Consider the following 17,540-nt stretch of genomic DNA (forward strand, 5'->3'; position numbering starts at 1 on the left):
CCCATATCTGAATATATTAGCTGATAAAAGATACAGGGTTTATTGTACTTTGCTCCTCATTAACATTGTGACTATTAATATGATTTTGTGTTTCAAAGTACAGTGTTACACATCATAAGATCCACTTCTGGGGTCCTTGGGCTCAGCAACTTTGGTTGCTTATATCAGAAGTTGTGAGTCATAGGTGTGTTACAGAAACTTTCCCATTGAACAGGTATTGCAGTCTGTGCCTAGATGCACTGACTCTGTGTATGTTTGCTGGAGACACTGATTGACACATCCATTATTTTTTGTCTGTTATCATTAGTATCTCCATATGAATGCCATTGTAGTGCCTTCAAATAGCCCATGGCCACATTCCAAATTTTCCCTTCTCTCATTCGCCATTTTTTTAGCACGTTTCATCATCGTAGAACCAGACTGTCATACGTGCATGGCTTTCCTTTGAGATATGACTGTGTTAAAATCTGAGATGATCAAATGGACAGTTCTAGTTGTATTGTGTTAACGTATTTTATAATATTCACTGGCCCCATTATTTATCTGTTTACCAGTTAAGTATTTGGGAATGTTCTCCTTAGATATGTTTTGTCTCTGACTTGAGGATCACCTGGAACAGTAATATTGTGACATTCTAATGTACCTAGAAAGGGTGTCATGTTTTGTTAATCATACAAGTTCTTGAATGTTTTCCTAAGTTCTTTACTGCCTGTCACAAACAATTTTATATTAGAACAAAAAAAGTTATTTAATATTTGAAAAATAAAGTTACATGAATAATTGAGATGAAGGCAGTGACATGATGACAGCAGTAATAATAGTGGCGGTGGCAGTGGCAGTCGTACTGGTGATGATGCCCGTGTTGTAATAAATCGGCAAAAGTAAATCAGATTTAGAGGAAGGGGTGGACGCATTTGGAAGTATTGTTACGTGCTTGTGTTTCCATTAGCTGCAGTAGGCATGAGGTTCCATTATTACACAGGAAGAGTGGGAACATGGTGCTATGAATTGGCAGCAAGATACAAATTCAAGGTGATAGGGGCCATAGAAATGTGAGAGTTCTGTGTATCTCTGCAAAAATTATTTTATGTATGTTCTCAGGATGTGCTGGGTTGGTATTAAAGCCACGGAGTTTTTTTTTTTTTGTATATTCTCAGAATGGAAAATGCTTCAGCTTCTATGTTGCACTGACCCATATTTTTAGTTTGCAAATGTAAATATAACAACATCTAGCTTCATTGTGGTAAGGGATAGAGATACCCTATTTATTCCAATATAAAGCCCAGTTTGGCAGTTCTGATAGTGTTAATTACTCAAAATGCTAAAGTATGTAGTTTTGTCAGTGTGGCCCTGAGCTGACAAGTTGAAACTGTCATTAAATAATCATAGAATCAATCCAAGTTCTTGTATCTCTATTTCTTGTGAACAGGCTGTATGGCTTGTTTCTCAATTTTTCTTTAAACTCCACAGTTGGCTGTATGAAGTAGGCTTTAGGGATAAAAGGAAATTAAAACTAAGTACTTTTTGATAAACTTTTTATGTTAATATAGGGTTCCCATTCATCCTGTTTTCCCTGGGAAAGTCCCTTTTTTCATATAATGCCCCACTATCCTGGATTATTTCAAGTGTACAACTTTTTAAATGCTCTTCTGTAACATTAATTTCTATCGATAACTGCTCAATAATGGATGCTGTTCTTTGCAATTGGCATTTCTATAATGATGTTAACACTTCTGGTGGCTAATCCACAAAAAACAGTTTCAGAAATTGATAGTTTTTCTGTTGTCAGTATGCCCTTTTTTCCATTTATGTTGGTAATATTTTGATTTTCTTACATAATGGAAGTTCCATTTGTATTGTTCTCTGCATCCCTGCATTCTTAGTCGACTGTTACATTGCGTTGTGAGAGTCTATGAGAATATTCCGGTTTTCATCCATATAGTGATGGCAAAATACAATTGCAGTATTAGTGACATTATTAAGAGCGAATATCCTTTTATTAAAGGTGTCAGTGTGCATGTTGAATGCACGTTATGTAATGCAAAATTTTGCATTGCTCATGGTTGTTGGTCAGACATTGTCAATCACGTGAAAGCCCCCCCCCCCAAAAGAAAACCCTAAATTGGCTGTTGAGAACAAAGCTTCCAATAACAGCATAAGTAACTACCTAAGCAGGAAGAATATTAGTGAAATGGAAAAGCAGTTATCGCTAGCAGTACAGGAAGCAACCTTTGCTTATACTGCAGTGCATAACCACAGCTTCATATATGCGGACTACACAACCACTTAGTTACTATAGGATTCTGACGATGGAGTATAACACACTGATATATTGGGTTTTTGGACTTTTTCCATCGTCCTGGTTTTTAAGATAACTAATAAAAACACGATTAAAAACCAGGACGATGGATAAAGTCCAAAAACCTCATATATATCAGTGTACACAACCACTGTCATGAGGAATCATGAGGAAACTTTTCAACGATAAATTTATATGTTCACAAACAAGTTGCAGAGCAATAATCACCAGTGTTATTGTGCCATATGCAACAAAACGGATTCTTCAAGAGCCGAAAGAAGCTTGTTTCATTTCTGTATTGATTGACCCATCTAACCATGTGGGCAAATGTTAGTCCATCAGATTATTAGATATTTTCACATAGAAAAAGGTGTGATGGTCAAGGTGCTAGAGTTAGTTAATTTAGCTGGTGAAACTTCAGATCTGCTGTTTTCTTATCTGTTAGAAGTGTTACAGAACTCAGATCTTGAAAAGTTATTGCATTATCAGCAGATAATACCAATAGAACCGTAAATGTTGGTGCTAACTTTGCCGACAAGCGGCAGTTGCTTAGTCAATATAGTTCGCTTGTGGACTACAGGCCAACAAGTTATAGTTAATTAGTTAATACCAATGGGAACTTGGGTTGTAATAGGATGAAAAGGAAAAATAATCTGTAGTACAAGAAAAAATCAGGCTTCATTGTTATTGGTTTCTCTGCACGTGTGGTGCACAGTGCAGTGCAGATTGCTGCGGACTGCTTACTCTTTGATTGTCAGTTAATAGATAACAATATTTACCAGCATTTCCATATTTATTATGTACAAGTTGAGGAATTGAAATCATTTTGTGAATTCATGGAAACAGTATAAAATTGTTGAGGGTCATAGCAAATCAAGATGGCTCTCCCTCTTACCTGCAGTACAGAGAATTATTGATATTTTCCCCTGCATTAAAATCCTATTTCCTTTCCCTTGAGAAGTGTCTAGGCAGCCTTCAGAATTTCTTTGAAAATCCACTTCATTCAGCCCTCTTACATTTCCTTGCCAGCCAATTAAAAACTTTTTCCCATGCCGTCAAATGTATTGAAAAGCAAGATACCACAATAATTGAAGTTAAGAATGAATGGCTGGGTACACAGGGTTTGCACCGTTAATTGGGAACAGCAATTCAGTTCTTTTATTGCTTTTGCAGGTGACCATTAAGGAAGATGGAACACGTGGCCTTGCTAAAGGATGGGCACCAACCTTTTATGGATACTCTATGCAGGTTTGTGAATGTGTAGCAGAGCTTGATAAAGTAATGTGCTTCTTTGTTTTCTGATATTAACTGAAAGTACACTTATATGCTAAGCCAGAAGGTCGCGGTTCAAGTCCCGATGAGGTCATTGGATTTTTCAGTTGACCTAATCCTTCCAGCCGCATTATGGCCCTGGGGTCGACTCAGCCTCTTAACAGAAATGAGTACCAGGAATTAATTAAATAATTTTCCTGGGGAGTAAAGCGTGGCCAGCGCATAAGGCTGACAACCTCACCGCCATCTTTGAGCCGATTGTCTAGATAATGTGGGACCCTCAATGTCTCACGATCCTATGGGCCTTCACGGCCTCTTACAGGGATAGCTTTACTTTACTTTACACATGATCCTTTGGAACACAATCAGCAAGCTTCATCGTCTTGTCTTCCATGATTAAATTATGGAGATAACAGACACTGACAGATTTCCACCAAACACAGTATCATTTTTTTTAAAGCTCCCATTCATTGTAATTGTAACACAGTGATCAGTAATAAGAAGGCAGTCATGTGAACTTGAAATTAGGTATTATGATAAACATTGGAAAAGTATGCATTTTTTGTTAACATGATTTATGAAAGGTAAAGTAGGAGCATGACGGTCTCAGAAATGGGTGGGGGTACAAATCATCGTAATTTGACATTTGTATGGTAACATATTATGCATACATCTACAAATGGTACAAGTTCTGTAAACTTTTGGCAGCTTTGAATCAAAGCCCATCAGTTACAAACACTTTTAGTTTGTCATGCCTGAAATCCAATTAAATTCTGAAGAGCACTTTGAAAGTTAGCCATTCAACATGGTGATGTTAGTGAGGATGTTAATGAGAGTTATGATCAGTAAAAATAAATTGTTAAAGAAGCTCTTTGAGGTAGCTGTTACAAAGATTTTATTTTTCAGATCAGAGAGTGTCAGTTATTCTTGTTTGCAGATATTCTGTTTACAAATTTTGTATGCATTTCAGGGTCTTTTCAAGTTTGGCCTGTATGAGGTCTTCAAAGTTTTATATTCTGATCTGTTGGGTGAGGAGAATTCATATGTATGGCGGACATCACTTTATCTGGCAGCTTCTGCATCTGCAGAATTCTTTGCAGATATTGCCCTCAGCCCCATGGAGGCAGCAAAGGTATGTTTATTGTAAAAGATATGGGATATTGAGAGAACTACATTTTAATTACTGTCTCACCGTCCATAATCACTTGTGCTCTTGAGATACGAGGGTCGATCAGTAAGTACCCGTGTTAGGAATGAAGACACAAGTTTTTCACAATATTTTTTTTTTATTTTTCAACGTAATCTCCTTTCAGGTCGATACACTTTTCCCAACGTTTCTGCCATTTCTTTAACCCCTCCAAAAAATACGATTTGTCAAACTCTTCAAAATACGCTTCTGTCTCGGCGATAACCTCCTCGTTTGAGCTGAATTTTTTTCCCCTGAGCCATGTTTTCATGTTGGGGAACAGAAAAAAGTCGCAGGGAGCGGGTGCGGCAGCAGTTCGTAGTGCAGTTCATGCAATTTGGCTACGACAATTCCAGATGAATGTGCTGGTGCGTTATCGTGGTGAAACAGCACTTTTTTCTTAGCCAAATGGGGCCGTGTCTCCTTCAATTTCTTATCGAATCGGTCCAATAATTCACTGTAGTACTGCCCCGTGATCGTTCTTCCTTTCTGCAAAAAGTCCATGAGGATTATTCCCTTCGAATCCCAAAAAATCGTGGCCATGACCTTTCCGGCCGATGGGACCATCTTTGCCTTCTTCGGAGCAGATTCACCCGGAAGAATCCATTGCTTTGACTGTCGCTTGGTCTCTGGTGTATAATAATGTATTCAGGTTTCATCAACGGTGATGACTTTACGCAAAAACTCCTGCGAATTTCGCTTAAAGAGGTCCAAACACTGCTTCGACATTAACAGCCGTATCCGCTTGTCCACCGTGAGCAATCGCGGCACCCATCGGGCTGACACCTTTCTCATACTTAAGTTATCATGTAAAATATTGAGTACCGTTCCGTACAACACACCTATGGCCTCTGCTACTTCGCGCACTTTAGTTCGGCGATCAGTGAGAATCATGTCGTGGACCTTTTCAACGATTTCCTCGGTAACGACGCGTGCCGGGCGGCCTGACCGCTCCTCATCAAAAACAGATGTACGACCACGTTTAAATTTGTTGAACCAATATCTCACGGTTGTCATATAGATGGTGAAGGGTCCCCATAGACGGCACCCAACTTCGCTTTTATTTCTTCGCATGTTTTTCCATCCAAAAATAAAAAGCGAATTACGGATTGATATTGTACTTTTTCCATTGTATCGAGAAAGACGAAACACATCTGATGCAACTGGCTGCCAAATAAAAACTAACCTTTGAATCAGTCTGAAATTTAGTATGGTGTCGTTTGACAGATGGCAGTACACGACGGTAATGCCAACTTCCCTCAGCAACGCCACCTGTCTTCAAACACGGGTACTTATTGATCGACCCTCGTATGTTCTCTGTCCACTTATTACTTCTCAGCAGTACTGCTGGTCACAATACTGTGCTTGCCCTTATCTTGACTTCTGTGCATGGGACTGAAACTGAATAATGAATTACCCACTTCTCTGCTCTGCTGCACTGAACCAAATTTGAAGTTTCAAGCAAGTTCTCGGATGGTGCTGGCTTATGGCATCAGTTGATTGGCTTCTCAAACAGTGCAGACATCACATCTCTACATAGCTGTTGCTTAGCATTGGATGTTTTGTCACAGTCTTTTTTTTGGTATGCACAGGTGTAATTCAGATGCCAGTTCTTTTGATATAAAATATATACAGGGTGTTTCAAAAAGAGCTCTACAACTTTGAAAGCTTATATAAATTTATACAGAGGACATACACAACGTTTTGAACTGTCATAATGTAGCAAAACACTGAGTTTTACCTCGGAGATTTATGGTTCAATGTGACTTCCATTGGTAGACATCCCATCTGTAGTCAGTCTCTTGCCACATGCTACGTAGCATCTCTGGCGTCACTTCTGCAACTGAGGTAGTAATTCGAGTTCGGAGCTCAATGCCATTTGCAGGCAAAGGTGGTACGAACACTTGATCTTTAAAGAAAAAATCCAGGGGAGTAAGATCTGGGGAACGAGGCGGCCATGCTGTTGGCGTCACTCTACCAATCCGCTGACCTGGGAAACGGGTGTTGAGGCAGTTGTGCGCGCTTCTTCAAGATAATGAGGGGGTGCGCTGTCTTGCTGGAAGTGAATGCGTCCTTGGTCATCTTCATCTAACTGTGGAGTGAGGAACTCTTGGAGCATGTCCAGAAATACGATACCGGTAATGGTCGTCTCCATGAAGAAGAAGAGGCCGTACACTCTTTCTTTGCTGAGGCCGCAAAACATGTTCACCTTTGGGCTATCATGAACATGTTCCAGGGAGACACATGGATTTTCGCTGCCCCAGATCCTGCAGTGGTGGGTATTGCCCTTACCACTGACATGAAACGTGCTCTTGTCACTGAAAATTACAGAGTCCAGAAACTTCTCATCGTCTTGTATTCGATGAAACATTTGCATACAGAATTCCTTACGAACCACCTTATCTGCATCCGTAAGGTGTTGAACGATGGATAGTCTGTACGCTTTTAAGTGTAAACGTTTCCGTAACGCTCGCCACACAGTAACATTTGGAATACCAGTTTCCTGAGATGCACGTCGCGTTGACTTCTGTGGACTTCGAATGAAGCTCTCCCTATCTGTTCCACTGTAGTGTCAGAAACATGTGTCCGGCTGGGTGGCTTGTTATGGTGCACAGAACATCGCGTCTGAATAAAATTCTTGTGCCAGGAGTAAATTGTAGGCCTACTGGGAGGTTCCTTGTGATACTGAGTGCAAAATTTCCTTTGAACTTGTGTAGCAGACTTCGTTTCTTTGAACAGAAACAGACAACGAGCATGCTCTGCACCTGTGTAAGTAGCCATCTTGATTTCAACTGCGGGAGCGCTCACGGTGGCGGTATTGGGTACTACAGTACCACATGCATGAAACTCTGTGTGTTTTGCTACATTATGTCAGTTCAAAATGTTGTGTATGTCCTCTGTATAAATTTATATAAGCTTTCAAATTTGTGAAGCTCTTTTTGAAACACCCTGTATATTGCATTACATTTTTAATAATTTTGAGTAATTATATAGTAGAGTCTAGTCAGTCATTTGCCGTTCTTTTCAGAGTTGTAGTGTGNATTATGTCAGTTCAGAATGTTGTGTATGTCCTCTGTATAAATTTATATAAGCTTTCAGAGTTGTAGTGTGTGTCACTCAGAAGTTAGGTAATGTGTTGTGTCCTTTGTAATGTGCTTTTATCATTAAATGGTAGAGCTCAACGAGCAGTGTGTGTGTGGGTTAAATTCTGCCTTGAACTAGGCAAAACTTACAAGATCCAGAAACTTGCTCTTGGAGAGGAAATGGCAGAATTTAACATTTGATTGATTTTTATGTTAATGATCCAGGGCATTCAGTTTTGAGCAAAACTGATGAAAATTGAAATAAATTATGGAATTGTGCATGATGGATTTTTGCAGTCAACAGAAATTTCTTCTCAGATGTTTGTCATCTGAGAGAAGATATGCCTTGGAAACGGCCCAGGTAGTGGAGCATTGGAGACAGCCCGTGTTCGATCCCGGGGCTGGTCAAGTGGGATTTATGGTGGACAAAGTGGCGCTGGAGCAGGTTTTCTCCAAGTACTTCGGTTTCCCCTGCCCATCTTCATTCCACCAATTGCTCCACAATCACCCTCACCTATCATCTGGGGCTGGTACAGTAGGCCAGAAGTGGCCACAGTACAAGGGACTTAGTCCTACCCCACTAGCGTTAAAAGAGAAAAGAAAAGTTGTACCTGTGCTTAATTAAGCGCCATGCCATGAAGATGTATGGGGGAATGGAAGTATAGCTCCATCTATCTGGACCTCTTCACTAGATGGAGATGAGTGGTCAACTTCGTGTCTTGGCCATTTTACTGCTGGGTAAAGAGCCCCATTGGATATGCAGTGTGGGCCCCAGAGCTGGTCTGAACACTGTGGAAAAGAAGGAAATCTCTTGTCCCTGCCAGTAATTAAAGCCTGGCTGTCTAGCCCATAACCCGTGACTATACCAGCTGATCTTCCCAGCTCCTTTCTCATCTTTAGTGTGTATTATTTTATCAGTTTGATGTAAGAGCTTGTGTTAACCTTTGTTGTTCAGGTGCGAATTCAGACACAGCCTGGATTTGCTAGTACACTACGGGCTGCCATGCCAATAATTTACAAAGATGAAGGTTTGAATGGTTTTTACAAGGGGCTGGTACCCCTCTGGATGAGGCAGATTCCCTACACCATGATGAAATTCGCATGTTTTGAGAAGACAATAGAACTACTCTACAGGTATATTCATTTCATATGTACAAGTGATCTATGTACCACAGTTGTAAGAGTTTACTTGCCCTTCATCATTTTAGTATTATAAATTGAACATTCTTTTCATAGACAGCAATACCTTAAACTTGTTTTTGATCTCTTATAATGTGACTTTCAAATGCACTGCAGTCCACAAATGTATGAAACAAATACTGTGGACACTGATATTTAGGAATTTGGGGTTAGTCATATTTCCTAGCCAGAACTGAAATTGTTGAATACAGTGCTGTATGGTGATATGGATGGCATAAACATGAAACGTGTTGCCTACCTTAAATAAACTGGTAAGAGAATATATTGTAATGTGTTTCGTTACTGAAGATGCCGTAGAGATTGTTAATTGGTTTATTCAACAACCTACAAGTAACGGCTACAATTAATTATTACACAGTTATGGGTTTTCACACTTTATAACCCTAATCGCAATAATCTGTTCACACTGTTGCGGGGTTTCACACTTTATAACCCTATGCGCAAATCAGTTCACTCTCTCTTCAGTAGTCTACACGTTGACAGTAGGGGAGCTAGGTATCACTGTATCACACGCTCCCAATTACACAATCGCACACACGTCCGGTTCTTCTTTCCGCGGCGGCTGCTATACTCCAACTGTAGTCGGCTGACTGGAGAATTGTTGATAACACACTCGCTCGAATACTACTTAACTCGGCAACTGCTACTTTACAACTCGACTCGGCGACTGTTACGTTACAACTGCCTCGCAGCCACTGTGGAGTTCCCTTATATAGCCGCAGTGCTTGCCTGTTGCGTAATGAGTGCCACGTCATCCTGTTACGTCACTGCGCGTTACGTTACCGCCACGTGCTGCTGGGGAGCTAGGGGTCCTCCGTTGCGCAACATGTCACAATATTATGTGATTGATATGTTTCTGTAGAATCACTGAAATATATCAGCTTCCCCCTCCCATCTTTCCTGCAGTATTTAATTATAAAGTTAGGAGTACCACATACTATTTCAAAATAATGTCCTAAAGGTTGGCTACAATTTTTTTTTGTAATGTTGTATTCCTTATTTTGAAACTTTTTGTAGAATTATTGATGTAGTTGCTTGTGTACCACTTCATATGTTCGAATTTTGGTATGAACGTACGTGTGGCAGTGTTGGCTGTCCTTCACTACATTTCACACTGGAACTTTCCCAAAATATGGTACTGGTATACTAGTTTCAGAGAGAATAGTCATTGTTTCCCACAGCTTTTGTGTGAGGCTGTGTATCTTCTCCCCCTTGCCCCACTCTTGTTTCGATCTCCAGTTATGTGTGTATACTTAAAAAGTTATGTGAACCAGTGGCATTGATTGCTCAAAAGATACCGCGATACATCACTTTTGTAAATTTTCATTGGTTTGATATGTATCTATTTGTTTTACACTTTGGACTGTACTGACTGTTAAAATTCGTATGCCCAAATGTATTATGTCTGATGAAGGATAATTTTGCCAGAATAGTGGACCTTGAAAATAGCACACATCGTAATTTACAAAACAGAAGTTTATAATAAACATGTGATATTGATATAGGGAATGGTATTTGCATAAATGATACATTGGCAGTAAAAGATATTGGCCAGATGTGTTAACCATTGCTGTGGTAAAACTTTCACCATAGGAGGAATAGAGTAAAATAGTACATAATTTTAAAACTTAGATATGACTGCAATTTTTGGTACAAATGAATCAGTTTATAAGTGAAACCAAATTTTAAAATTTGGTATCCTGGCAAACGCCAACCTATGAACATACGAAGGGGTACCCAAAAGAAACCGAACTTGATTTTTTTTTAACTTATTTATTCAAATTTTAAGCACAAACCTTCAATCCCCTTCAAAGTACTCTCCACTTACACTAATACACTTGTCTAGTCTTTTATTCCATTTTTCAAAACATTGTCTAAATTCATCTTTTGAGATGCTTGACAGCGCCTCCGTCGTTTTTTCCTTTCATGTCTCTTTTCATTCGAGGAAAAAAAAAAAAGTCGCACGGGGCAAGGTCGGGTGAGTATGGAGGGTGAGGAACAGGGGTCATACCATTTTTGGTCAAGAATTGTCGTACAGACAGGGCTGTGTGAGCAGGGGCATTGTCATGATGGAAAAACCAGTCACCCGACTGCCACAAATCTGGCCGCTGAGCTCCAAGTCACTCCCGACAGCTCCACAATTTCTTCAATGGTCCGTCGTCGATCTTCCTTGATGATTTCACGAATTTTTTCAACATTTTCATGTGTTCGGGCCGTGGAAGGACGACCAGAACGAGGTTTGTCATCAATTGACATTTCACCATTTTTGAAACGGGAAAACCACTCAAACACTTGAGTTTTCCCCATAGCATCGTCCTTGTACGCCGTTTTTAACATTTCAAGAGTTTCTGTTCCACTTTTCCCGAGCAAAAAGCAGAATTTCACTGCCGCACGCTGTTCACGAAAATCAGCCATTGCAAAAACGACGATCACACAAAACAGTTGTCACTATAAACTCTGCCGAAACTAGTCCTTACCTTCTGAAGCAACGGTAGTCGGCTTATCGACTCAGGAATGTTAGCTCTATGCGCTCATAGCGGCAAAACGCGGTACTACAAAAGCTCTGCCCACAAAAAAATTAGTTCGGTTTCTTTTGGGTACCCCATCGTATTGTGTTCTTTTAAATGTGTTTGTAAGTTAAATATTCATAAGTTAAATTTATTTTTTCATAATATATATCATTGTGTTTGTTAATGTTAATTTGTTAAAATGTTTGTAAACATGGGATTCCAGGTTCATTAACCCTTTCGCGTGGTTATTTAAATTCCGCTGCCGTCTCTCCGGCGGTAATATATTCAGCCGGCCATTTAAATTTTGCTCGAAAATGATTTATTCATCATTGTTCTTAAATTATATGAGATAGGAACATGAAACTTTCACTAAAATGATCTTAAGAGGTGGTTTTATAACCTTACCTTATAATATGAGCGCCCTGTATCTCGGTAATGGAGGCAGTTGGTTTAGTAGAAGGAAGGCCTTGAAGCATTCGTATAACCCAACGGTGCCCCACGTTCACCATTCTCCGCTCCAATATTGTGTATTTTTTTTGGCCCTTTTTTTTAACCACACATATGTGCGGCCTTGCCTTCTTACCCGTGAGGGGTATACTTAAGGAAATGTCTTTCCGTGAGCCGTTTATCTTGCCAGGTCAGCTGCAGTAAATTCAACGTTACGAGTTATCATAACAAGGGGTTGTTGCTATGCCTTTGATATTCCATCCATTTTGGCGGCAGGAGATGTCGTAGGGGTGACCACAGAATTCATGAAGTTATTCTAAGAACTGGCTGGTATGTAGTGAACGAAAGTAGAGCTTAGCTGGCTCAAAAAAATATTTATGGTCATCCCTCGAAACGACCNATTCGTGACGTTTTTCTAAGAACTGGGTGCTATGTACTGTGCGAAATCAATCGATCTTGCAAGAATAAATTTTTGGACATCCCTCTTCTAAGAATTCCAATTGAGTGTGTTAGTGTGGCCAGCTCAGGGCAATATGATATTATAAACACAGCACATATCACGTCTCTGCTGTTTATAACTTCATAGGAAAGAAAACACGCCATTCATAACAGTTTGAATGAGGAAACCTCTCCCAAGAGCAACAGGAACTTTGCTGCAAGACAGGCATATGTAACGATGACTTAGCGCGGTTAAAGTCGTGTCTCATTATATATAGTTCTTGTGACAACAGGCCAGCGAAAAATCTAACAATCTACAGCAAAACCATCAATTATTATGGGTGTTATAACATAGGTGTGCAGCTGGACGAAACATAGACGTCGAACCCCGGCAGACGATTTAAATACCTGACGAAACATACACGTCAAACCACGCTGAACGGTTAATTAAATGATTTGGGAATCACAATTTATTAGTCCATGCAATATTTATAAATATGAATTGTTCGTTTCTTGAAACCTCATAAGTAGAGTTTTGTCTGTAGTGATTTAGTTTATTCACTGTGATAGTTGGAAAAGTATATGTATGAGCAGACAAGAAAAGATGGTTGTAAAACAAATGGAAATTTGTAATATGCGATGGCACTGTGTGGTATGTAGGTATGTGGATGTGTAATACTTAACCTTATACTTGATGCAATACTAAGCATAATTGTTTTGCTGTTTTTGTGTTCTTTAACCATTTCCATTCCAATATTCTAGTGTAATTTACCTGTTGGCTGCTTTTTTTTTTCTGTTACGAAAGATCGTTATTTATTCAGGAAGGTGCATAAATGGAAGTTGAAAAAGAGGAAACTGCTGAAATGGGGTTCTTTCCTTTGTAATCCAAAGACTATAGATGTGGGAAAGAAAGCACGAGCATGAAGTTGAATGTTTCTTGAACAAATGGCAGAATGATGGAGTAAATCACCTTGCTTACAATTTGTCAGCCTAGGAGCCAATAAAACTTACTGAACATGATGTCATATTGGTGATGTAGAAGTATAAAGGGTTAGATTTTAATCATTGTTTTCAGATATGTTGTACCAAAGCCTCGTAATGAATGCAGCAAGGGAGAGCAACTTGTGGTAACATTTGCTGCTGGCTACATTGCTGGAGTATTCTGTGCTATTGTCTCTCATCCTGCTGACACAGTTGTATCCAAACTGAACCAGGAGAAAGGCTCTACTGCTCTTGAGGCTGCCAAGAAGCTTGGCTTTGTTGGTAAGATGACAGTTTACATTTAGGTTATTATATTATTTAATTGTTGTTGTAATTGTATTTGCATTGTATTCATTGTGTGTAGTGTAGCCTTTATTGTTTATGTGGTTTTGTATGCTCTGTTTGTTTGATTGTGGTGTGTTATTTTGTGTGATGTGTATTATTTGTGTATTGTGTCTTATTGTAGTACCACTGCCACTGGGTAAAAACCCATTTGCAGTTTAAATAAATAATGTCACTGTAGAGTGGTACATGTGACGAGAATAACGGGTTCTAGTTCGGATGATTGGATTTATTAGCACCTTGGTTACAATCTCTCAGAATCACACTCAGATACAGGCAATACAGTGCTATCGCTGGTTTACACACTTTGTATTTCACTGCTACACATGCACAAGGATTCCCTGTCTTCACTAGTCATCTCCAGGCAATGGATCTCAACACAGAAACTATAACATTCTCACTGGATCACACGCACTCCCAATATCACTACACTGTAACCTCATAAAGCTTTCAATTCACACGTCAAATCTTCACAGGCTGACCTCTTGCACTCTTCTGTGCTCCTAGTTTCAGTTCACTCCACCAGCTTACGACTGACTTTACTATGCTGAATTCACTGGTCTTATAAGCCTTTTGCACTAGTCTCTCAGTTGTCTTGAGCACACCTGAACTCTCCACACACTCTGACTTAACCAAAGTCAAAGTTACATTGCAACTGATGGCCAGTCAGTCAGTCAGTCAGTCAGTAAGTCTTGGTGTTGAGCACCGTCTTGGGGCTCATGACCAGATATTTATTACTGTTTGATAGTTATGGTGTTCAATTTCTGGGACGCCCTCTCTGACGAGGACGGGTCTGTCGTTTGTACATGCTATGGGCCCTTGCCAGCTCAGTCTTTCTTGGGTCCGAGTCCCTTGGGACTTGCGACCATAGTCTGACTTAACCTTAAACAGATATTTGCTGTATAGGCGCTGCATGGACAACACAGAAAATAAGTCACGTGATAGTACTGTTGCAGTGTGACGTCATTGTGCCTGTGCAGAAGACTGTTTACTGAGCCGTTGCCTAGAAGCGGGTTGTGTAACTTTGTTCTATTGTTGCCAGCATGTTTTGTGTGTGTTTACCGGTCCATTACCTAGCAACACTATGGCCATCCACATAATAATTCAGTTCAATTCGTGTTTATTTATGTGCAAACTTAACAGCACAGAGGCCAATTAAAAGGTTAGCATGAGTACATAGAATTACATAAAAAAATAATAATAAATACACAGTATTGTGTATTCTGAACTTACTGTGTCACAACAGAGCTGTAGAGAATCCTTAATGGTTATTTCTAACTTAATCCACAGTTTTCCATAAATTTTAGAAGGTTTTTTTTTTTTTTGTTCCTGTACAAAAACTGCTTAGTATGTGGAAATTAATTATAGTGACAGATTGCTAATATCCATATGTCCTTGCAGAAGCCACATAGGATGTTAAAATTATTTATGTTTCCTGTTATAGCCACTTTCTGCATGAACTTGAGAAGTATTGAAGATGTGCTTTCAATTCTTCCTCCTCCCACCTTATAGTCTTAAGTGTACTTTCTTACAGACTTTATGTAATAATCATGTTTGTCTTTCCAGTCTTGTTATAGCTTGTCAGAACTCAGGATATTGCCATTTCCTGGAATCCTGTTTCAGTATTAACTTTCAAATGTGTCTAATTTGGTATTTTTTTTTAATTTGCAACACTGGAAATTAGTTTCTGTTATTTTAAAATATATTAATACACTGTAAATAAAGAAACTGCACTGAAACCTCCACTTGCAATCTCTTTTGGGAAGCACTGGATTTGAGAACTAAACTGAAGAAAGTCTTTAAGTGTAGATGATAGATAACTGATTTGAGATCATTGAGATTGAGTATTAATTGAGGGATAACCTTAAATCAAGAAACATAAGTGGGTGTTCCGGTGTATAAAACTGTGTCTGGAGATTAGCCTTCCTGGCTGATGTTTTCTTATGTGGGTTTCCTTTGCTCTTTTTCTTTTTTTAAGGTAAATGAAACACAGATTACCTAACAGACTTTAGCCTGTCCCTTGCATATTCTTCCCAATTCAGTATTCACTTTCACCGACACTCAGTTCTGTATTTTCCAAGCTGTTGTAGGCATTAATAAATAAATAATAAATAATGATTAGTAACAAAATATGTGAGCACAGAAGAAAATGTACATTTTTGTTTTTCTTTCACTCTTTATGTATTATATTTGTATTTTGTAATTTGTAAAATGTCATATGCCGGTCATGGTAGCCGAGCGATCCAAGGCATGCACTGTCTTCGCTCGCTCGGAAGCCGGGATCGTGGGTTCAAATCCCACTCAGGGCATGGATGTTTGTGTGCGTTTTTCTGTGTTTGTCTACAGGTAGAGGCCTTGCGACGAGCTGATCACTCGCCCAAGGAGTCCTACTGTATGTGTAAGATATAGAAAAACTGAAGTGAACGGAGAAGTTCATGGAGGTAGGCCTAGGCCCACTGGGGCTGTAGTGCCAGGGGGAAAAAAAAATGTCATTATACTGCCCTCAGCATGGAAACTATTCAGAAAAGATTGGTGAATATATCCAGTCTCACCAGGCATTAATGTAAAAAGGTAAAGTTGTCCCTGTGCTTAACTAATTGAGGCACTACACCATGAAGGCGGATGGTGGAGTGGATGTATAGATCCACATTTTCTTGACCTCGGCACTAGTTGGAGGTGAGTGGTCAGCTTCACACCATAGCCATTTTACCCCCCATTTGATAGGAGGTTGAGTGAACCTCAGAGCCAGTGTGGACAATGCGGAGAAGAGAAAATTCTTCACCCCATCAGTACTTGAAATCCAACCCCTTGGTTGTCCAGCCAGTAGCCAGTTGCTATACCGACTGCAAAAGCACTAATGAAAGCAGTCTTATTTAATCTAATTTTCTCCACTCTGCAGGGTTGTGGAAGGGTCTTGCTCCCAGGATTATTATGATTGGCACCTTGACAGCTGCTCAGTGGTTCATATATGATGCAGTGAAAGTTTGGCTGCGTCTGCCACGACCTCCACCGCCTGAGATGCCAGAGTCACTGAAACGAAAATTAGAAGCCAAAGGGCAATGAATTAAAACAGATATGAAATAGATGAAAGTTAGGTAAAATTCCACCTGTTTTCATTTTAGATATTTCATTTTAGACTATTTTAAGCGTTTGAGATTATGAGTATCATAACTGCCAGGGATGATTGTTGCAGGATGTGATTTCACTTTCAGCTTCAAAACTTGAAGTGCATTCCTTCTGAAAATATAACTGGGGGAAAGATCTACATAAGTAGTACACCTTGGAATATTTTGTTAAACTTTGTAAAGAGAGTGAAATGCTTCATGGTTCTTAAATTTTTGTTTGTAAATAAATGTGGGAAATTAAATGAAATTTCCTGTATGTCTTGAAGTAAATGACTTTACAAACCAAGTCACATTCACATTGCAGTGAATTACTTCTAACTGGAATTTCATCTGCCAAAAAATGGAACCACACTTTTGAGGCTAAGCATGAGCATCCCTGGTGTTCAGTATTGATTGAAGCCTTGGCAAAATGTATTTATTAGTCACTTTTGCACTTAAATGTGACTGTGAATGAAGTTTGTTGAAATGGATATCGTGTACAGTGTAATATAATAAATAAAATGTTACACGGTCTTGGAAACATCTTGTTTAGCATATTTGATGTAACAGTAAATTGTACCCTGATGATTTTCCCTTTTTGCTTTTCAGTTAGTATATACAGTGAAAAGTGTTATTACAGTAGTTGATCATTTTTTGTGTTTCTGCCAGAGCTGATAG

General features: G+C 39.3%; 1 protein-coding gene across 2 annotated transcripts in view; it reads left to right on the forward strand.

The window, feature by feature from the left end:
* LOC111867495 (phosphate carrier protein, mitochondrial) overlaps positions 1-17,403 on the forward strand; it is a 30,327-nt gene extending 12,924 nt beyond the window's left edge. For both annotated transcript variants that reach the window (XM_023857433.2, XM_023857432.1), the window contains 5 exons: positions 3,473-3,547; positions 4,542-4,703; positions 8,796-8,974; positions 13,511-13,698; positions 16,658-17,403. In XM_023857433.2, the coding sequence (XP_023713201.1) occupies positions 3,473-3,547; positions 4,542-4,703; positions 8,796-8,974; positions 13,511-13,698; positions 16,658-16,821 (768 nt within the window). In that variant the 3' untranslated portion in view covers positions 16,822-17,403. The remainder of the gene's footprint in view (positions 1-3,472; positions 3,548-4,541; positions 4,704-8,795; positions 8,975-13,510; positions 13,699-16,657) is intronic.
* The last annotated feature ends 137 nt before the right edge of the window (positions 17,404-17,540 follow it).

This window comes from Cryptotermes secundus, unplaced genomic scaffold (assembly GCF_002891405.2).
Source record: "Cryptotermes secundus unplaced genomic scaffold, Csec_1.0 scaffold879, whole genome shotgun sequence".
Classification (NCBI taxonomy): Eukaryota; Metazoa; Arthropoda; class Insecta; order Blattodea; family Kalotermitidae; genus Cryptotermes; species Cryptotermes secundus.